Source organism: Prionailurus viverrinus, chromosome A2 (assembly GCF_022837055.1).
Source record: "Prionailurus viverrinus isolate Anna chromosome A2, UM_Priviv_1.0, whole genome shotgun sequence".
Taxonomy (NCBI): Eukaryota; Metazoa; Chordata; class Mammalia; order Carnivora; family Felidae; genus Prionailurus; species Prionailurus viverrinus.
In genome coordinates, this window is record NC_062562.1 from 130,336,493 (window position 1) to 130,360,470 (window position 23,978).

At 35.9% G+C, this 23,978-nt stretch overlaps 1 protein-coding gene across 6 annotated transcripts in view; it reads right to left on the reverse strand.

The window, feature by feature from the left end:
- IMMP2L (inner mitochondrial membrane peptidase subunit 2) overlaps positions 1–23,978 on the reverse strand; it is an 891,621-nt gene that overhangs the window by 274,869 nt on the left and 592,774 nt on the right. For all 6 annotated transcript variants that reach the window (XM_047849146.1, XM_047849151.1, XM_047849145.1 and 3 more), the window contains one exon: positions 12,842–12,907. In XM_047849146.1, coding sequence (XP_047705102.1) covers positions 12,842–12,907 — 66 coding nt within the window. The remainder of the gene's footprint in view (positions 1–12,841; positions 12,908–23,978) is intronic.

A 23,978-nucleotide genomic window follows, 5' to 3' on the forward strand; every position in this document is an offset into this window, starting at 1 on the left:
ATAGAAGACCTATCTGTTCCTTAATTATTAAGTAATTATTCAGGATGAAATATTCTTAAGCCTTTCTGGCATGCATCTTAAGCTTAGTTAAAAAGGTATTTTAAGACAATCTTTTTAGCTTCCTAGTAAGATAATTGTACTTATATGCCTTTTCAAAATATTTGACAGACTTACATTACTGTGAGCAGAGAAAAAAATAAAAATCAATATTTAGTTGCAAGGAATGTACAAAAGTTAGCATTTTTCTATATTTTTACTTGGTGTTCACAACTTCAGAAAGGTCTACTACTAAGAATTGTAATTAAGCCAGAAGTGAAGAGGCTGATAAAACTAATTCACCAGCCGGCCCCCCATGTGACGTGCTTCCTTCTAGGAAACACCAGACTCCACAAAAACACTTGACATAATCTGTCTGTACTGGGGGAGGTGAAGGAGGATCATGGCAGAACTGCAGTCCCCAAAGCCAGCCCGAAAAGAGAGAAAAGGAGCTTAGTGAAAAGCTTCAAAGTTAGAAACGGGCTACTATATTTTGGAGAGCAACAAGGAGATGTTGACAAGGATGGAGCCAGATCAGAGCATCCTGCTAGGCTCCTAGTTGCAGAAAACTTTTCTTAAGTTCAGCCAATGGGTTTTCTACCTGAAGCACCACAGTTATTTCAGCCCATGGACAGCCCAGAGAGAACACGACGTTCCTAATACTTCCTTTCAGATATAGTGAGTTTAATATGACGAATATTAAATAATGAGGATATCATTGAATATTAATTTTTATGTTCTTTGTTTAAGTGTATTTATTTTGAGAGGGGAGGGATGAGGCAGAGAGAGAGGAAGAGAGAGAGAATCCTTTGCAGGCCCCATGCTGTCAGCATGGAGTTTGACGTGGGGCCCAATCTCACAACCGTGAGATCATGACCTGAGCCAAAACCAAGGGTCTGATGCTGAACCAACCGAGCCACCCAGGCGCCCCTCATTTTCCTGTTCTTACCAGTAATTTTCTATAAATGGTTTTGTCTACTACCCTATGACCCAGCAATAGCACTGCTAGGAATTTACCCAAGGGATACAGGAGTACTGATGCATAGGGGCACTTGTACCCCAATGTTTATAGCAGCACTCTCAACAATAGCCAAATTATGGAAAGAGTCTAAATGTCCATCAACTGATGAATGCATAAAGAAATTGTGGTTTATATACACAATGGAGTACTACAGGGCAATGAGAAAGAACGAAATATGGCCCTTTGTAGCAACATGGATAGAACTGGAGAGTGTTATGCTAAGTGAAATAAGCCATACAGAGAAAGACAGATACCATATGTTTTCACTCTTATGTGGATCCTGAGAAACTTAACAGAAACCCATGAGGGAGGGGAAGAAAAAAAAAAAAGAGGTTAGAGTGGGAGAGAGCCAAAGCATAAGAGACTCTTAAAAACTGAGAACAGGGGCGCCTGGGTGGCTCAGTCGGTTGAGCGTCCGACTTCAGCTCAGGTCACGATCTCATGGTCCGCGAGTTCGAGCCCCGCGTCGGGCTCTGGGCTGATGGCTCAGAGCCTGGAGCCTGCTTCCGATTCTGTGTCTCCCTCTCTCTCTGCCCCTCCCTCGTTCATGCTGTGTCTGTCTCAAAAATAAATAAACGTTAAAAAAAAAATTAAAAAAAAAAAACTGAGAACAAACTGAGGGCTGATGGGGGGTGGGAGGGAGGTGAGGGTGGGTGATGGGTATTGAGGAGGGCACCTTTTGGGATGAGCACTGGGTGTTGTATGGAAACCAATTTGACAATAAACTTCACATATTGAAAAAAAATAAAATAATACAATAAAATAAAATAAAAATAAAAATAAATGGTTTTGTCTAGGTCACCAATTATTGTTACCCAATAATATGCCCATAGTACTTTTGTGTGGGCTACTCCTAGGGCTGTTGTTTATAATTTAGGGCTTAATAGATAAGCAGTTCTGGAGTTGCCACGTTTCCAAATACCTACCTAGTAGAGACATAGGAGTATTTATTACCATAATAATATAGGAGAATATTATTACCATAACATCAGTATATCTGTGTAATACATATTGGTAAATGTAAATTCTTATAGATATATCTGAAGTATATATTTTTTCTTTATGGAATATTCAAGGCAAAATGCTATTACATAAATATTTTTTCTAATCTTTTCAATCTGCTACTAGGATATACACAACACCATACATACCTCTGGAAGCGTGATTAGGAGTACTAGAAAAAAAGGACTTTTTCTTTTTACCCCATATGCTCCAGTATTGTTTCAATTTTCTAGATTATACTAAGCCTGTATTACTTTTGCAGTTAAGGAGGAGACTGTAAGTCTCCTTTTCATCTCAAACTTTAACCAGAAAGGTGAACACAACACAGCTCAGCTCCCAAGGTAAACCAGATACTTTCCCTCCAGGGAGGCTCCGGCAAGCCTTAGGACATTTTCTTGGTGGCAATTCTCTTGTTACATTGTATTTCTGTATTTTGTTGTCTTTCTACCAGAGCATAAGCTTCGGGAAGGCAACAACTATCTACAGTGTTTAATACTTCTAACCTCAGAATCCCAGACAATGATTATCACCTAGTAAATACCCAAGGCACTCAATAAATAATGAGTAAATCAAGACTACTACTAAGAATATCTGATAATTACTGAATGCATCCTTATGTGCCACGCACCGTGCTAACCAAATTACATCCATTACGTTATGTAATCCTGAAGAAAACTCTATGGAGTATGTACTATTATAATTTCCACTTTACAGGTAAGGAAAGTTAAGTTTAGAAAATTAAATAATTTGGCAAAGTAACATAAGAAGCAGCAAAGCTGGGATACAAATCAAGGAAGTCTGAATTTATAGTTTGTGCTCTCAACCTTTACACCACCATGAATGATACATGACTATGCATGAAAGAATAAACAGTGAGAATGTTCATATCGAAGGAAGAATCCTGTTCAAGAGACAGGTAGCCTAAGGTAGAAAATGAAACCAGAGAAACCACTTATGGGGGCAGGGAGAGAATCACACACTATACTAGCTGTCACGATTATGAGAAAAAGTAATTCAATCTAAATAGTCTAGTGACTTCCGGCAACCGTTGCATCCTCCTACATGAAAGCGTGTACACTATGTTTGGGGAAATGCCTCTGGAAACCTCCCTACACTGCTCAATTGATTACAGAAATAATTTTGACTTTAAAAATCAAGACCAACATTTTTACATATAAAATTAAAGTGGCTATTTTTTGATGGTGAGGAAGAAATACCTATTGCTAATGCATATAGTTTTATTAGCCATTCCATTTTTATTCACTGATACAGCAGCAGCATGATAAATAATTACCTGTAACTACATAAAAGAGAGAAAGATTTCCACAGTGTCATGGGTTACCTACAAATCTATAATTCTGCAGTAAAGAAGAATTATCATTCTTTCAAGAAGAAGGAAGGAATGTCCAGAAGATATTAATAATTTCTCAGGTTGACATGAGAGTGAAACTGATGGTTTTTCACAAATGCTTCTAATTTAGCGGTAACTAACCCTTATTGGACAGACCCTGGGACATTTAATTTCATGCCCAAGGCCTTATCTATTAAGTAATAGTGTTGTTCGGACCCTAAGTACTAAATACAAATGTGCCATGCCATTTTGATTTGGGAAAATTCAGAATTCAAACTAAACCAGGCTTATGAGCCTCAGAAATTTGTGAAAGCCTCCTGTTCAGGTTGCTAACAGCTAAGGCCCAGTGTATAAATATCCTCCTGTGTTCAAAAGCCACCACCAACCTGGGTGGTGGGAACTATAAAATAAAACCACTGGCTTCCATGCTCTAAAACATTCTATTTAGCAATATTTATCAGGATCCTGGACATAAGTTTCTTTCCAAATTTCTTTTTCATTCTGTCCTTGCTTTTAGGACAGAATGCAGTCCTAATTCCTAATCTGCCCAAAGTGTCATAAATCAATGCAAGGTCTTCAAAGACTGCTACAGAGACATATTAGGCTTCTATTATTCAGAGCTACTGCACCAAAAAAAAAAAAAAAAAAGAAAGAAAGAAAAAGAAAAGAAAAAAGTTATTGAACAAAGAAAACTCAATTTAGTTCTGTTTTTCTTCCTATAAAGCTTCATCATTTCCTGGAACATAATATGATTCAACCATCTGTGATAGGCTAGTATTGATTTCCGTATCTTCAACAGCACATTTAAAATCAACAAGCTTTAAAATGTTTAATTTCTAGTGATTCAATTGAATTTTTTTCCTAATACCAGAAAGTTATTTTTAATAAATTAGGGTGTTTTGACACTTTACAATAGAGTCTCTAGACTTGAAGAGGAATTATCACTTAAATATTTTGCAGTGAGAGAAGTCTCATGCCTCTCTACCTCAGAATATTTTGCAATATCAATAATTATTACAGAAAGTCTTGCACTGTACTTTCTAGCATGGAAATGTCTGTGTTGTGAGCAGGATGTTCTTTTCCACAACACCATTGATCCTGCCTGACCTAAGGCCTCCCTGGACAGGAAGTGAAGTGACTCTGTTTTCTATGAACACTTCTTGGACTCCTCCTGAACAAGGAGAGCCACAGACTAAAGGAAATCAAATTATGTAAAGTGAATGAATGATAAAGTAGCTTCTATTTCATTGGCAGGGTGACCATTTGTTCCAGTCAGTCTTGGCCACCACATTATGCTGATTGATCCAACACAGTAACCATCCCCTTTCACTCCCAAATGTGTCCTTCTTCAGGTGATAAATTATACGGTTACCCTCTTCACTGGTGACTCACTTCACTGAGGTTGCTAACTACACAGAATCCCAGATTCCAAGTGTCGTAAAGTGTATTTCAGTAGGTAAGAAGAGAAATGATAATAGACTTCGTTTCTGACAGGGCTGAGAAAATCTGTGAAACAGAAATACAAGTGCCCAACAAAGAATGTTGATGCCTTACAAATTTCAATTGTGGTTGATTCACATTGACTTCCTGCAGTTTGGTGCTTTCTATTCATTTTATCTTTTTCTAAAACAGTCCTTCTATGTGAGTCATAACAAATTAATAAGAAAAAGCAAATAACTATGAAAAATATTTTGGTGGAACTAATGGCCTTGTCTAAATATTACTTTCATCAGCTTTTTACTGTTTGTGTTATAGATAAGTAGGCGCATTTGGGTTAACATGAAAATGACTACATTCCTAGCTAAGTTATCCACACAATCGAGAAACTGCTTTGTGATGTTAATTAATGTGGACATCCTGACAGAAAGTTCAGACTTGCCAAGTCACCTCTTTTATGGTCTTAGAGGTATTTGGCTGAATTCGCTGAACAAATACTTCAACTGTACTTTTGCCTTGTCAATATAATCATAATGACTGTGATTACAAATAATGTGACTACTTAAATGAGTCACTCTGAAAATATCAAAGTAGTCACCATTCATGTCATAAACAAGGATACTTAACTACTTTTAGAGGAAGCTACATATTATTTCCTCAAGAGAGAAATACTTGGACCTGTTACTTGGGTCAGACTGTCTCCCTTTAGTCTTCCCTCCATACAGCAAACAAAATGATCCTTTAAAAATGCCAATCATATCCTATCAGTCATGGTTCATAACATTCCACAGGCCTGCCATCTTACTACAATAAAATCCAACATCCTTCCTATGAGCCACAAAGCTCTGCAAACCTCTTACTCCTAGTCTCCTACCTCAGTTTACCTCATTCAGTAGGGTCTGATATGCTGACTTCTTGCAATTCCTTAAACTCACTTTATGCATATACATTTCAGGATTACTTTTGTTATTTCTTTGGTCTGAACTTCCTTTGTCCTAGATACTAACATGGCTCTCTTCCTTTTTCCCTTAATTTAGAAGTTTGCTCAAATATCTTCTCATTAGAGAGGTTGACTATGAACATCCTACCTAAAGTAGCAGTTCCAGACCCCTGCTCTATACTTTTTTTCCTACTTTATTTTTCTTTAGTACTTTGAGCTCATGGCATTGCATTATGTGTTATGTATTTGATGATTATCTGCTTCTAACCACTAGAATGTAACCTCCATGAGGGCAGGGACTTTGTCTCTTCTATTCAATTGTGTCTCTCTAGTGGCTAGACCAGGGCTCATTAAATGAATGTTTCTAAGGTCTATAGGTCAGGGAACTGATTAAAACAAACGTAACCCAATCATCTAAACTAATTTCACAATTTGTGTGGAAATGTTTTGACTTCTGAATCTGAAGTCCACAATTTCCCCATTACATATGATCTTTAAATCAATTTTTTCTGAAAATCATATTTCATGTATTGTTGGTAAAAGTATAAACATATTGGTAAGAGTGTAAAACTCTTAGGAGGGAAATTTAGCTGTATATTAGAACTAAAAATAACAACAACAACAGCAACAGATGTTGACCCAGTATTTCTACTTCTAGCTCTCTGTTCTACAACAATAAACACACACATGTCCAAAAAAGTATGTGTGCAAGGATGTTCATTATAGCATTTTGAATTTTTCAAATTTGTGTTATTTCTGTAATTTAAATAAGTAAGTAAATAAGTGAGTAGGTAAATCTTCCCCAGAGAGTAATGTTAAAATAACTACCAAGGAGAAGAGATTATAGTTTTCTTGAACATGAGGTTTCAAAGGGTAATTTTGAGCAAAGTGAATGCTAATCACAGTGCTCCAATTTGAGAGGCCTCACACTATATGCCATACCTGCGAGCCCCTTCCAAGAGGTCCCTTATAGCCACAGGGTCTGTACTAGGCAACTGGCCAACACAGCCACACTGGCCAGACCAAGGAAGGGTGCCTACCCCAAAGGCAGCTGGTTTATTGGCCGAACAGTGGCCTGTTAGGTGGGCATATCCTAGATCTACACCTCAAAGGGACACACTCATATTCTCTCAGGTAGTTTAAACAAGAGGCAAACCCAAGGAAGTCAGCAGTTAGCAATGGGGCAGAAGCCAACTGGAACCCAAACAAGATGGGCAAAAGTAACACGCCAGCAGACGGAGGGTACAAATGAACAGAAACCAGTAGTCCTGCTGAACTCCCGTTCTGATTCTTCAGTGAGGCTAGGCTGATCCCTGGCTTCTAACACCCTTCCTTCCCCAGGTAGAAACAGAACATAATTCAATCATCTGCTGAATTACCTTAAAAAAAAAAGTGCTCTTTAAACTATACTTTACTACATATCTGTTTTTTTTATAACTAACAGAACATTAAATTGAGGATTAAATTAAGACTTTGAAGTGCTTAGCTCTGAAAAGATAATCGTTTCCTCTCTACCCTCTAATTATGTGTAATTCACAATAAAAATACTACAAAACCCACAATAAGGGTAACCTGAGTTGTAATCAGTCAAAACTTTTTTCTTTGATCATTTTATGATATATCAAGTTTTTTCAAAAAAAAAATAGAAAGAATTTGGTGATGTGCATTTATGTTTACCTTGCCTACTAAGAAATCAAGCATTATCCAAGTTAAAAGTGGGAATGGAAAGTCCACATTACAGATCAAAGCACCCTGTCTTCTACATGAAGGACACCAATAGACAAATGATTTCTAGTGGTAGACAGAAAGCAAATTTAAAAAATTTTTTGTATATGTTTTGGCATTGAAAAAATGTGTCATAGAGAAAAAAAGGTAAGCCTAATAGTAAATAATACTTTATTATACTTAAATACCTGTTAATATTTATAAATGCTATTAGAAATATATTATAGGAATTATTCCATTTTTTTTAATGATTTTTAAGTTTATTTATTTATTTTCAGAGAGAGAGAGAGTACAGGGGAGGGGTGGAGAGACAGAAGGAGACACAGAATCCCAAGCAGGCTCTGCACTGTCTGCGCAGAGCCTGATGTGGGGCTCGAACTCACCAACGGTGAGACCATGACCTGAGCTGAAGTCAGACGCTCAATCGACTAAGCCACCCTGGCGCCCCAGGAATATTTTCAACTATTAATTTAAAACCCAGGAAGACTATAATTCTTACGTACCAATATTTCAGAGGAATAAAATTTTAAATTTTCTTTTAAAACACCAAATACAAAAATTATTTTCTCTAATCAATTATCAAATAGTTTTTAGAGGCTACATACTAGGAAAGTCTTGAGCCTTGACACTTCCATTCTGTATGCCATTCATGGGTTCATGGTAGAGGTGTAGTGAAGGGGGACAGAAAGGGACATATGTCCAAAGAGTTAATTTTCAGAATTAGAACAAAGAAGCCAGACTTTGCACATGGGTTGCATCAGTGGGGGGAAAAGGTATAAATCTCTTACATCCCCACCTCCCTTTTCTTCATCTCCCAACCCTGTGCCAATAATCCTCCCTCCAGCTCTGCCTCCCCTCTGTGAACCTAATACAGTATTTACATTTACTGAGGAAAGAACAAGCCAGGTTTTTTTCTCAGGGAGGTCTGTTGTAGGATTTCTAATTGTACAGAGATTTTTATGTCTGACCAAGTTTTATAATCTTGCGTTGACTCTTCAGCTCTAATCAATATTGATACATCTGAATTAAAACTGTCTTCTCTTTGTATTATACTATAAAATGAATCCCTTGGCATTCCTAATCTTGTTAGATTATTTGACATAGATAAAAATTTTGCTTCCTGTGTTGACCAATTCTTTTATTTAAATAACTTCACTGAGATGTAGTTCATATAACACATAATTTGCTCATTTAAAATGTACATTCACCGTTTTTAATATATTCACAGAGCTGTGAGACTATCACAATTTATCTTGGAATGTTTTCATGTCCCCTACCAACCAACCAACCAACCAACAAACAAACAAAAACAAAACACAAAACACAAAACACAAAAACCTACTACACCCATATCTTTCATTCTCCTTCTTTTTTCTGTCTCTATAAATTTGCCTATTCTGGACATTTCATACACCATAAATAGAATTAAATTGTATATGGTCTCTTGTGATCAGCTTCTTTCATTTAACATAATGTTTTCAAGCTTTGCTAACTCATTCTTTAAATGGGATTTGCATCATATCCACACTGTTTTCCAAATATTAAAAGAATATTTTGTATATTTATGCATGTATGTCAAGTGGTTTTCCAAATTATTGCCCTTCCCAGTTCCCAGAAATCAGAAGGCTAGATAGCCTCTTCAAAATAAAAAAAACACAGTCCTCAGATTCTGCAAATTGAAAATGCAAATCCTCCAGGTAACAAAAACTAAACTCTTTGATATTAACACACTTACACCTAACTAAAATCGCATTATTATACATGCACATTCATCCTCCCCCCAAAATGCCCAATCTATTTAAGGTCTCAAAATCAAAGGACTTCTTATAATTCAAAATATTAAATAACCAGTACAAAACAAGCAAATGCGTTGAACAGACGCTTCACTCAAGAAGATATATAAATGGCACATAAGCACATGGAAACATGCTCAACATCAGTAGCCTTCAGGGAAATGCAAATCAAAACCACAACAAGATTCCATTTTATATCCACGAGGATGGTTATAATAAAAAAATATTCATAGTACCAAGTGTTAACAAGAGTACAAAGAACCTCAACCCCTTTTACACTGACTGTAGAACATAAAATACAATAGCCACTTTCAAAAACAGTTTGGTAGCTACCAAAGTTAAACATATATTTCACCAAAATAGCCAGTATCCCTAGGTATATAGGTGTTTTAACAATGATATATGTGAATACTTCTCGGTAGAAATAAAAACATATTTCTACCCAAAGACACAAATGTCCATAGCAGTGACACAAATGTCCATATCTTTACTCATAATATCCCCAAACTGGAAAAATCCTAATCTTCATTAACTTGTAAGTACACAAACAAAATGTGGGATGTCCATACATAGAATATACTTAATAATAAAAAAGCACAAACTACAGATATTCACACATTGGAGGAGACAGAAAAAAAACATTCTGATATGTGGTGGAAAAAACACAGATATAAAAGACTACATATTGTATAATACTATCTAAATAAAATTTCTAGAAAAGGCCAAACTATGGAGACATAAAGCAGATCCATGGTTGTCTGGGATTGGCCACTGGCACTGGAGTAGCTTCAGTTAAGTGCAAATGGGAGGAGGGAACTTTTGAAGGTAATGGAAGCTCTCAAAAACTAGATGTGGTGAGGGTTGCACTATATTTATATATAATATATATATATAATAACATATATTATATATTATATACAATAATGTTTATAATAAAACATTAAACTATATTTAAAATGGGTGATTTATACAGTATATAAATTACACATCAATAAAGATTTTGAAAAAAACACAAATATTCATAAATGTAAAGCATTCAAACAATACCTCAATATCTACATTAATACTGTGCAGACTACCAATGAACAGGAATTCATGACATGAAAGTTTTGCCCATTCATTTCTACATCAACAAGTTCTCAAATTGTTTGGTCCTTTATACTCTAAAAATAATTTGTACTCTTAAAAATAATTGAGGATCTCAAAGAACTGTTGTTTATGTGGATACCATTTGTCAATATTTACCATATTAGCAAATATACTCTGTCAATATTTACCATATGGGGAATTAAAATGGCAAATTAAAAACAATGTTATAGCATCACTTCCAACAATAGCCAAATTATGGAAAGAGCATAAATGTCCATCAACTGATGAATGGACAAAGAAATTGTGGTTTATATACACAATGGAATACTACTTGGCAATGAGAAAGAATGAAATATGGCCATTTGTAGCAACGTGGATGGAACTGGAGAATGTTACGCTAAGTAAAATAAGTCATACAGAGAAAGACAGATACCATATGTTTCCACTCTTATGTGGATCCGGAAAAACTTAACAGAAGACCATGGGGGAAGGGAAGGAAAAAAAAAAGTTAGAGAGGGAGGGAGGCAAACCATAAGAGACTCCTAAAAATTGAGAATAAACTGAGGGTTGATGGGGGGTGGGAGGGAGGGGAAAGTGGGTGATGGTCATTGAGGAAGGCACCTGTTGGGATGAGCACTGGGTATTGTAAGGAAACCAATTTGATAATAAATTTCATATTAAAAAAAGATAAACTAAATAAACATTAAAAAAATTAAAAAAATTAAAAATAAATAAAAACAATGTTATAGATTCAATCTAAAATAATAACAAACCTATATGTTAACACATAAAAACAAATATGTTCAATGAAAAGTATAATTATTTTCCAAAACAAAATAAACAGAGTTGAAATCAGTGGCATTTTTTATGTTTTTGCCAATCCGTTTCGTGTTTGGCTTAATAGAAGACAACCATATTCCCATATCTGCTCTTGCATGCAATCTGAAGCAATGTCTCACATCACACAGCCTCTGGAAAACCCCACTGTATACTCAAGAGAGAATAAGAATGAAAAAGGCGAACAGCATCTTAGTATTATTAGGAAAGTAGTTCTGATCTCACTGACCCCCACAAAGGGTCTGGGGAATGCTTAATACAGTTACTTTAGGATTAAGATTATTGGAAAACAGGATCAGGAAAATTTCTGAAAATAATTTTCAGAGCATTTTGACCCCTACATTGTATAGACCTGACTACAGCTTACTTGAAAGTAAGCAATCAAAATGAGACACGTCATGCCACATCAATACTTACTTGTTGAATCTCAAATGCTGTTCTAGATTCATCAGCAAGTAAAATAAATAAGACAATACTACAGATTGTTAAAATACCTGATTGTAAAAAACTGAGAACAAACTGAGGGTTGATGGGGGGTGGGAGGGAGGAGAGGGTGGGTGATGGGTATTGAGGAGGGCACCTTTTGGGATGAGCACTGGGTGTTGTATGGAAACCAATTTGTCAATAAATTTCATAAAAAAATACCTGATTGTTAGATTGTTATTTTCTTTTTTTTTTAAGATTATTTATTCATTTCATGATAGAGAGAAAGGGAGGGGCAGAGAAAGAGAGGGAGAAAGAGAAACCCAAGCAGGGTCTATGCCATCAATACAGAGTCGGACTCGGGGCTCAATCCCACCAACTGCGAGATCTTGACGTGAGCAGAAATCAAGAGTTGGACTCTCAACCAACTAAGCTATGCAGATAAGTTGCCCCTACATTGTTATTTCCTAAAGCTACTATTTTAGTCATAGATTCAGAAGCTTTTGTTTTATATCCTTTCTCGTTTTCCACCATTGCTATGACTGCGAAAGCTCTGACCTAGTTTCTGTATATGCTTGTAAAATAATAAAACATTTTTAAATTTTTCTAAAATAAACCTTGATACCATAATCTAAAATAATCATGCTAATTTTAATATTTGAAAAATAATTATTTAGTTGTCATTTTAGAAAATATGACTAAATTAAATTGAATTAGTATTTATTTCTCCTGTGCCTCACATTTAAAGAATAATATAATTGGGGCACTTGGGTGGCTCAGTTAGTTAAGCTTCTGACTCTTGGTTTAGGCTTAAGTCATGATCTCACAGTTCATGGGTTCCAGTCCTGCATTAGGCTCTGCAGTGATAGAGCGGAGCCTGCTTGGGATTTTCTCTCTCTCTCTCTCTCTCTCTCTCTCTTTCTGCCCCCTCCTTTCTTTCTCTCTCAAAGAAACAAACAAACAAACAAACAAACATTAAAAAAAAAAAGGATGATAATGTAATCAAAACTTTCCGTGTGCCTTCTATCCTGAAATAGTTGGAGATGCTCGCTAAAGATGTACCAGTTCATTTGGGATGTCTCCAAAGCTCTGGTCCTCTTTGAACTGAGTTGTACTTCCCAAGGAACATGATTTAAAATTTGACAAAATTCCAGAATTTATAACTTGAACTCAGTGTAAGTACTTACTTGACAATATCTCCTTCAAGAGCAATCACTCTTTTAATGATCTTCTGTTCTGGGTTTTTAGGGGACCTAGAATAAAATAAGATTATACAATCAGTTATGTCTCTATTGCTTTAAGGAAATGAAAAGAAATTCTGCAACAAAATAAGCTATATTAAAATCATTACAGAATCCTTTGCACCCATGACGTGGCCTCAGTCCTACTTAGGTCCCCAAAGTAATATAAAGCTACTATTGAAGTAATTCTCACTTTAAACCTTTGGAGGAGAAGCCATGATGACAGTTTATTAAAATAAAAAGTAGAGAGGGATAAGAATTTTACTATTAAAGCTAAGTACTTGCAAGAGAGAGGATTCATATATAAAGAAAATTAGATGTTTCTTTAAAATCACATACTTAAAGTTTCTTTATTTCATTTAAAATAAACAATGGAATTTTAGTTAAATCCACAAGAAAACAAAGAAGATGAGAGGTGTTTAAAAAGATCAGAAGAGTCTTTTAAACTGCATTCAGGTTTAGCCATTTGAAAACTCTGTAATTCGGAGTGCTAAAACAAGGGTATTGACATCCCACTCTATCCCTAGAATCTCACTCTGCAGAAAGCCATGTCTGCCCTGAGTAGCCCTATGGAGAGACTCATGTGTTGAGGAAATGTCTGCCGACCATGTGAGTGAGCGTAGCAGTAGAACCTTCAAGCCTAGTCAAGTGCTCAGAGACTACAGCTCTGGCCAACAGTGTCACTACCATCTCCTGAGAGACCGCGAGCCAGGCCACCCACCTAAGCTGCCTTTGCCTTCGTGATACTCAGAAAATGTGTGAGATAATAAACATTTGTTCTTTTAAGCTTCTAGATGTTGGGGAAATTTGTTACACAGCAAGGGCCAACTCAGTCTTACTAAGGCCAATTTCCTGCCAATAATGTTTTAAGTCTTTTAACAGACACATTTCAAGGAACATCTCATATATCACATAAATGATCATTTAATATGATTTTGGAAATCAAAGATAAAAATATTTTCAATTCAAGTCACATTTTGAATTGAGTTGCTTTTGAAAAAGGAAGGTAAATGCACAAAACTGAAAAGATTAAATATATTCAAAATGTAACACTTCATCAAAGTAAATATGCAGTTTCAATAAGATTTATATTTCACATTATATGTTGCCGAGAAAATGAAATCATCTAAATCATTTGCATCTACTTGTGAAAATTAGTCTCACATTTTTCACTAAATTATAAGTATTCTTTATTTGAAAGGGAAATTTGGTCAGAGTTTTTCACTGAACTGTCCCTTTCACTGAACTAACTGTTACATCTCTATAATTTTACTGTCATCTGTGTGCAGCTAGAGTGAGGGTTCTTGGAACAGTGAAACTGAATAAATTGTGCAGGACCACTTACAGACATTTAGGAAATTCCCCTCCTTTGTCTCTTTGTTTTAGATAACCAGAAATGTATAAAATGATATTCAGCCTCTGTGATCACCAAAGAATTGCATATTAGAACATTGGAATGCCATTTTCCTATTACACTGACAAATAATAATGATAACAACAACAACAATTGTAATGCTAGTAATACAGTTTGTTGTTGAGGGTCTAGGGACATGGGTACTCTATGTATAAAGCATATGGTAATGTAATCATGCATTTCCATAAAACAGTGACAAGATTTTATATTCTTTTCAACATGACAATTGTAGTTTTAGGAATTAATCCTAATGAAACAATTATGAATATATGCAAAATTTTAGCAGTATGGATGTTATCTATTTCTAAAAAGAGAAAAAAAATTCTGTTAAGAGTAGATTAAGTAAATAGTCCATCCACATAATAAAATATTTACCAGTCATTAAAATATTATAAAAGAATTTTTAATGATGTGAAAATATCAACATAATGCATAGATTGAAATGGAAGCTAGAAAATAGTATGCATACTGTGACCTCACATCTGTAATTAGAGAGAGAAAATGTACATGCAATTGTACAGGGAAAAATCAGGAAGGACATAAAACCAAAGTTGGGGTGTAGGGAGTTCTGTAGCTGATAAAAAAAAAACGTGCCTAGAGTTTTTGGTTCAGATTTGTGGGAAGTCTATTAGCAGAGACAACTGTTGGTATCATACGACATTACCTAAGAAGAAATGCCCCAAGAAAGGCGTGAGACCTGAACTAATCGCCAAGTTCCCCCACCTCACACTGATGCGGTATTAATGCCAATGAAATAATATGAAAAGCAATCCTTATCACTGTAAAACAATATTTTATGCCAACAACTTTTAAGCTCTTGAGGTGCTTGAAAAGAATTTTATGTTTTAAAATAATCTATATTTTAAGATCATGAGGCAAAATAGAATATGCAAAGTGAGCTATCTATATAATTAAAGTCTTATGAATTACTATTTCAAATATATCTATAAATTTTATGTAATATTAAACTCATGAATCTAATCAAAAGATTCAAAATCAAAAAAAGCTATTACTAACATTAATCCCATTACTGCTCAAAATCTATATCTATATTTTAATCATTATGCTGTTGAATATACTACTTTCATGTAAGTAGAAGTGGTATGAGAGTTATTATAGATTTACATTGTGAAAGTCATTGAACTTCCCTTTGTCTAAATTTCCTTGGCCATTTGCCCATCTCCTGGGAAGTGTGAAGAATAACAAGGGAAGGATTATATGCCCTCTTTTAGGGATACGATGTATGGTGTCCAACAAATACTAAAATTTGCATTCAAATTTGTAATTTCAGCGTTTTCATAATAAGCATTGTTTTACAATATTTATCTCTGGATCCTGACTTGTAAGCATTCTGTCATATGCTGATGATTTAATTAGGCACGTTTCCTCCAGAGGCTTGGACAGGACGCCTAGAATTATCCGCACAGGGCTCCGCACATGAGTTTGGTGTGGCAGAATGGGTGGGTGTCTAAATGCAAAGGCTGTCGGGAGGAGAACAGGATGCAGCACGGTCAGTGCATTTCTATGACACTTAATGTTCTTGAATTTCACTTCCCATCTTGATAAAAATGCTGTTTTCACCCTGTTACAGGACGGACAGAGCCATGTCTTAGGTCTCATAATCTCTGGAAATGATTTCATGCTCTTGTATGTTCTTTCTGTACACTGTAATTTTGATCCTGTCTGGAGCACTAGGAAGGTACTTTGGAATACTCAGGAGATGCCCTCTTGAGTTTTGTGGGGATGGAAAGATTAGCAAGTGTGCCACGCTCTCTGTTCCTGCTTCCATCACACACATACCTTAATCCTGTGCCTAGGTTCTCACTCTTCTCCCATTTATAGTGAAATCCTAAAACCTCCCTCCAGATTGTAAATATTTTTATGTTTACGTGACTCAGGATTGGCCCAGATTATCACAGAATTAATCTCATTATCAGAAGTCATTTTAACGACAGTCTAATGTAAGCATTGATACCGCAAAAATACCACACTAATTACATATATACAGTGAAGTCTAAATTTTAACTCTTCCTTCATAAGGTAGAAGAACTAATATTCTAGGCATGCCTTGTATTAGACAGGCTGTTTTTTACTGTCCTAAAGAATGGCCATGCATTAAAACACATAACTGCACCATCACAATAAAAAAAATGGGAACATTGCTGTTTGAATCATCAAAATAAGATGTAGAATAAAAAGTCCACTCAACACATTTATAAAAAGTCATATAAAAAGAAAGTCATATCAAGTGATAACTTCCCTCTTCCTTTTGCTTTGAGATATAATTAACGTATAACATTTTATTAGTCTCAGGTGTACAATATAATGATTTGATATTTGCATATAATGCAAAATGCTCACCACAATAAGTCTAGTTAACATCCATCACCACACACTTTTTTTTTTTAATTTTGGAAAATGTTGCCTGGGTCTGACATGGTTTTCATAGAAGGTTAGAGCTAGAAAGGCCTATGAGTGTATCTAGCCTTTTCCCTGTTGCTTGTGATCTCAACCATGGCCTAAGTGTCACTACTGGGTCGCCTTGTGCCTTGCAAATGCATGAACTGGGGTACAATTTCCATGGGGCACAACCCTGTTACAATGGAGATGGCTGTCACTCTCTTGCTATAAGTGAGCCACTGACTGCAATCATCCTACAGAACCAATATGGGTCTCATTTTCAGGGACATAAGGCCAGATCAGAGGTCCTGCACAAGAAGTCAATCAAATTTAGCCTGTGGAAAGGTTTTGTTTGGTTCATGCATGACTTTGTTTCAGTCTTGAACTAGCCAATAAAACAGGAGACTTCACACAAAAATTCTAATTTCTCGTTCCTCTTGAAAAAATAGGAAGATCTGGCAGTCCTAGGCCCACATTCTTGCAAGAAAAAATGTCTGTAGGAGCTGAGAAGCAGAGACTACGGGAGTGCCAGAGTTCCAAGGGCTTGTTGAACAAATCTCTAGTGGCTGAGGACATGTGAGGTTGGGAATCTCTAGAAATCTTGGCGATTTCCTTCACTTCTATCATCACATAACTACTGAGACAACATGTATAAAATCTCTGGCAGGCAGGCCTAGTACCTCGTAAGTAGGTAAATTTTAGAGCTATCTATCTCGTCTTAAAATAAATTCATAAAGGAGATCAATTAGCTGGGCCCAAGCAAACTGTTACAATCCTTCTTTTAGATTCACAGAATATTTATTTCAAAACCCCTCTTATAATGAAGGGATTTTCACAGACTGTTGAATTAGAAGGCAAGAAAGGCATCTTAACGGTTTGGCCAAACTTTATTATACAATTAACTAAAGAAACATTAAAACTAAATATAATACTATTCACAGTGAAAAGCACAGATTAGTCTTAACTTAAATGGGTATTATCTATAAAATCAAGATAAAAATGAGCAAGTTTCAATGTTGAATTCTGTAGATTTTCTTCACTCTCAGTAATATGAACTTTCACATATAACTGCACTTTTAATGATTTTTTTTTTCTTCAGTGCAGTTGTATTAATTAGTACTATCAAAACATTTTACTTTGGTCATCATTTCAGCTACATTGTTGCCCTTACAGACTTTGCTTTGTATCACGTGAATCTTTTAAATCTAAAGAAAACACACTATCTGGACTTTCGTTGCCCTTTGGGTCCGTTCTTGAAATAAACTCACAAATGCAGAGCTTGTAACTTCAGATATACTTTCGGAATTTGAATATTCTATATTTTAATATAATAGTTATATATTCAATATAATATTAATATATTGGCCAATATTTGTATTTATTATTTTGTATTTCAATCCCAAACAATCACATTTGCCCTGATTTCTCAGAAAGTGCTCCAATCCAACAGGCTCCTTATTATTAAGGGGATTGACAGATGAGGTGGCCAAAGCCAGGTTAATGTTTCAAATGAGCTTTCAATAATAACTGAGTTTTTATGGGGACCAGATCTTGTGGAGAGATCTGGGAAAGGTACCATCAGGCAGGGGCAGAGAGGGTTAGGTGCATAGAAAATCTTTTTTTTATTTAAAAAAAATTTTTTTTTCAATGTTTATTTATTTTTGGGACAGAGACAGAGCATGAACGGGGGAGGGGCAGAGAGAGAGGGAGACACAGAATCGGAAACAGGCTCCAGGCTCTGAGCCATCAGCCCAGAGCCCGACGCGGGGCTCGAACTCCCGGACTGCGAGATCGTGACCTGGCTGAAGTCGGACGCTCAACCGACTGCGCCACCCAGGCGCCCCGAAAATCTTGAGATAAAAGGAGTTTTAGAGCACTGGGGCCAATTTTCTTTAGCATGCTCATATGTAGGATAGGGCCAGAACAGGGAAGGGATGATTTATCCACTTTGGCTATCTTCTCACAGCATAGCCTACCTGAATCAGGCTACTGAGCAGCAGCAAGAGAGTTTTTCAGAGAACCTGAGAGACTTCAGCCAGGGTTTCTAAGCAATCAAAGAATGTGGCAGCAGGAGCGACAAGCTTGTGTTTCAGATTTATCTTCTACAATTCTTTACACAAATGTATTTTAATAGCACTGATGAAATAACAAAAGCATGGGCTTTAAAGAATTAAGCTGTTGTTTACTGATAAAAATTTTTCTTGGTTAAGTCAAAGACTTGTTTCACTGTCACTAATTAGGATTGTAAGAAATTTAATAAGCAAATAGTGACAACTGGCCTGCTCAGTAAATCAGCCTTGATTATGTAAAATCAATTAAGTGTGTATTAAGACTTCAACTTCTCTACTTGAAAAGAGATGAGGTCCATTTCTATGTCACCTAGGAAGGACATTGGGTTTGCAGTTGGTGTTGAGGAGAATAACTACCATGACTTCCAGTGCTTTGAAAAAACCTTAGATGCTTGGCCTCCTGGCCAAGTCTCTGTGATTTCATATTGTTAGAGCAGTCACTGTATCCCTGGGGGTTGCGGCCCTCTGTAAGTCTGCTGTGGCCAAAGAAAAAAGGCATATGCAGATTTCTACAGAAACTATGATTCCATGAAAGATCTTGAGGAGCTGAAGAAGGCTGGTATCGTTTAGAGTGCAAAGTGATTTTGGAGCGTAAAGAATTTCTTTGGGTTGAGTTCCATGGAAGTTTGTCACTGACTCGTGTTCTTAAACTATGAAACATGAATATTGGGTTATGAAATAGTTTCCCTTGATAAATAAACAATTAACAAATAAAAATAAAAGAGTAGTAATAGTTTTATAATCATGTATTTGATTCTGAAATAAATGTTCTTAACTATGAAAAACTTAAGGCATTCAGTATAATCATAACAATGAGTTCATTTCCATCAGTTTATTAAATTCAAGCATGTCAAAACACAGAACTTTGCAATCTTCAGGTATTGAACATAATTACAGTTATACCTCACAGTCTAGAACAGGTTGTATGTAAATGAATATATTTATATAGCACATATATAAAATACATGGCATATATGTAAAAAATATATATGTATGTGTATGTATGTGTATTCTATCATGCAATATGGCATCTTGCTATTTAAAGAAATTCCTCTGATCTGTAAAGAAACTCCTGGACTGAAAAATACATTCACTGATTTTATTTTGTAAATCTGGGTTTTCACACATTGAATATGCTTAAAGTTGGCATATCTGTGGAACTGGAGGAGATGAATACTTAACATAAATATGTATACTGACTATACTTTTAATTAGACTACCAAAGTACAAACCTTCATATAAAAGTACTACCACTCTGTGCCCAAAGTACAACATGCACTCAGGAGTACCTGAGCTGTTTCTCCTGTAGTCAATTAGATTTTGCCCCTCTACCCACATTCAATGAGTATGTCTTTGTAATAGGGTACCAGTTAAGGCCATGGAAGAAAAATTAACCAGTCCTCAAAGGACTCAAACCTTCAAACTAACTTTATAATCCTAATATTGCAATTAAGCTAATTGGCTTTATATTTTTAGCTTCAACCAGGTTAGCAAATAGTGCCACATTCTTTTAGTAGACTTGAAGAACATACAAACCGTGAAACAGCCTGAAAGTACAAGGTATTGACATTTTCTATATCAAGCCATAACTGTATCCATCAACACATCATGGAAAAGGCAGACCAACTGAGATGCAAAACACACACTAGTACCTAAGAGCTGAAGACAAAACACTTATATCGATGTCCAGGCAAGATATTTGCAATAGGTGCACTCACCTAGAGAATGCTATTGGAAGGATCGCCCAGGGGCCAGGCTGTCTCTAACATCTCACTTGCAGTTTGCCTCAATGTTGTCATATTATGGGGTGTGAGATAACAAGCTTAGGGCATGAGGGATCTTGGTAAAAGCGAAGAGGGAGAACAAAGGCAGTCTTGATCATTTAACCTGGAGCCAGCACTTAAGCCCCACCCATAATTAATTTCTTGTTGGACAAATATCCAAAGGGAAAAAAAAAGAAACAAAATTATTTTCCTTATAAACATGAAATGATTGTCTTATCTATGGTGAATTAAGTTTCTGAAGTCGGCCTGATTGTGTTCCACAGGTGTTTGTGATGAACAGAAGCTGTTAAATTCCATATGCATCCATTAGAGGTGTGCATGCCAAATAACACGGATAGAAGTTCTTCAGTGTGACCTTTTGTGGTCACATAAAATTGTGAGGTATACACTGATGTGCCAACCTGCTGCCTTTCTGGCTCATGATGATAGTCACCATATGACACTTTGCAAAGTCAGGCAATAGAAAATAAGGAGTTAGACGGGAATGGGGGCATTTCAGTAGCTGCCAACGTGGGGGTGAGGGGTTGGATTTTTACAACCAGACAGGCCAATATACCGTTCAGTGGACAAGAGCATGGACAGCTGTCAACTGAGGTTCAGGAGTCCTTCCCCTGCTGCTGTCACACTCTAAACTCCCCAGAGCCTAATGCTACTCTGACAAGATGAAGAACAAAAGCCAGACTTCATTTGACTTGAATTACCTTTGAACATTCTTGAGTTTACCCTAATTTGAAAAGAATAAGGTTTTGTTTTCAATAAGAAACCTAAATTCCAGTAATGGCAAAATAAAGTTATATATTTTGGCATACATTTTTGTTATGACATGAGAACGTGCACCCATTCTATTTTCTTTATTCCATCACATGTATCAGTAGACTAATATGCTCTCTAGTGACTGTAGTGACATGCACTATTAATGTTGCAAGTATGCTGCTGGATTCAAAATTTCCAGTAAAATTGAGTTAGGTATACGTGTCAGGAGAAGTGAAATTCCACATAATCACTGAGAGTATCGTAATTTCTCTAAAATGCTCAATCTCCTAGAGAATGTTGATAGTATAGAGGTCAAAATATAAGTAGAATATGAAGCATCCTGGCTTGCTTCTGTTCTAACCCTGTTCTAACCCTGCTGAAATTATTAATTTTAAAAATACTATATGGTACTATTGCTCTATGGAAGAATTTTAAGTTAGGCTCCAATAACCATACATAATTTGCTCCCTTGAAAATGTCAACTTTATGCCCCCAATAACAAACTGAATAGCATTAGTAAATTGTCTTCAGGGGGGAAAAAAAAGGCCATGATATTTTGGGACTTTATAGAATCCACTGCAACTGGTCATCTCTGCAAACAGAAATATCATTTACTTGCTCATCTGGACAGCCACTTACACTGCTCCAGTTTGTAAACTATCAGAAACTTTTTCTGCATATATATTTTTTCTACTATTTATACTGCAATAACTTATAACTATGACAGTTTATCAATGCTTTAAACTAAAAAAAAAATACTAATTTTAAGTTAAATGTCTCTTATTCTTAATGGTATGCATTTAGTTCTAAGTCTCCTAGCATGTATGACCTTATTCCTTTCTGCTGGATGGAGTATATGGAGCTAGAGGAGAGGGGAAGAATATAATGTCTGAGAAGCTAGAAGGCTTTCAATTTAGAAAGAGTTTTTAGTGGCTGAGAATAAATGTCTGTTAGTGAGAAGAGGAAAGTTGAGCATGACAAATGATTTAATGAAGAATTAAAAGAATTCCAGTTGTTATATATTCTTGGTGGATAGACCCCTTAATTATGATATAATGCCCTTCTTCATCTCTTGATATGGTCTTTATTTTTAAAGTCTAGATTGTCTGATATAAGTATGGCTACTCCGGCTTTCTTTTGTTGACCAGTGGCATGATAGATGGTTCTCCACCCCCTTACTTTCAATCTGAAGGTGTCTTTAGGTCTAAAGTGGGTCTCTTGTAAACAGCATATAGATGGATCTTGTTTTCTTATCCATTCTGTTACCCTATGCCTTTTGATTGGAGTATTGAGTCCATTGACGTTTAGAGTGAGTACTGAAAGATATGAATTTATTGTCATTATGTTGTTTATAGAGTTGGAGTTGAACATTGGTGGTGTTCTCTGGTCCTTTCTAATCTTTGTTGCTTTTGGTATTTATTTAAGAGTATTTAAGAGTCCCCCTTAAAATTTTTTGCTGGGCTGGTTTAGCGGTCACTAACTCTTCGCAGATAACATGATGCTCTATATGGAAAACCCAAAAGATTCCACCAAAAACCTGTTAGAACTGATTCGTGAATTCAGCAAAGTTTCAGGATACAAAATTGATGCACAGAAATCGGTTGCATTCCTATTCACAAACAATGAAGCAACAGAAAGAGAAATCAAGGAATCGAACCCATTTACAACTGCACCCAAAACCATAAAATACCTAGGAATAAATCTAACCAAAGAGGTGAAAAATCTATACACTGAAAACTATAGAAAGCTTATGGAAGAAATTGAAGAAGACACAAAAAAATGGAAAAATATTCCATGGTCCTGGATAGGAAGAAGAAATATTGTTAAAATGTGGGTACTACCCAAAGCAATCTACATATTCAATGCAATCCCTATCAAAGCAACACCAGCATTCTTCACAGAGCTAGAACAAATAATCCTAAAATTTGTATGGAACCAGAAAAGACGCCGAATAGCCAAAGCAATCTTGAAAAAGAAAACCAAAGCAGGAGGCATCACAATCCCAGACTTCAAGCTATACTACAAAGCTGTAATCATTAAGACAGTATGGTACCAGCACAAGAACAGACACTCAGATCAATGGAACATAATAGAGAACCCAGAAATGGACCCACAAACATATGGCCAACTAATCTTTGACAAAGCATGAAAGAATATCCAATGGAATAAAGACAGTCTCTTCAGCAAGTGGTGCTGGGAAAACTAGACAGCAACATGCAGAATGAACCTGGACCACTTTCTTACACCATACACAAAAATAAACTCAAAATGGATGAAAGACCTCAATGTAAGACAGGAAGCCATCAAAATCCTCGAGGAGAAAGCAGGCAAAAACCTCTTTGATCTTGGCCGCAGCAACTTCTTACTCAACATATCTCTGGAGGCAAGGGAAACAAAAGCAAAAATGTACTGGGACCTCATCAAAATAAAAAGCTTCTGCACAGCAAAGGAAACAATCAGCAAAACTAAAAGGCAACCAACAGAATGGGAGAAGATATTTGCCAACAATATATCAGATAAAGGGTTAGTATCCAAAATCTATAAAGAACTGATCGAACTCAACACCCAAAAAACAGATAATCCAATGAAAAAATGGGAAAAGACATGAATACACACTTCTCCAAAGAAGACATCCAGATGGCCAACCGACAATTGAAAAAATG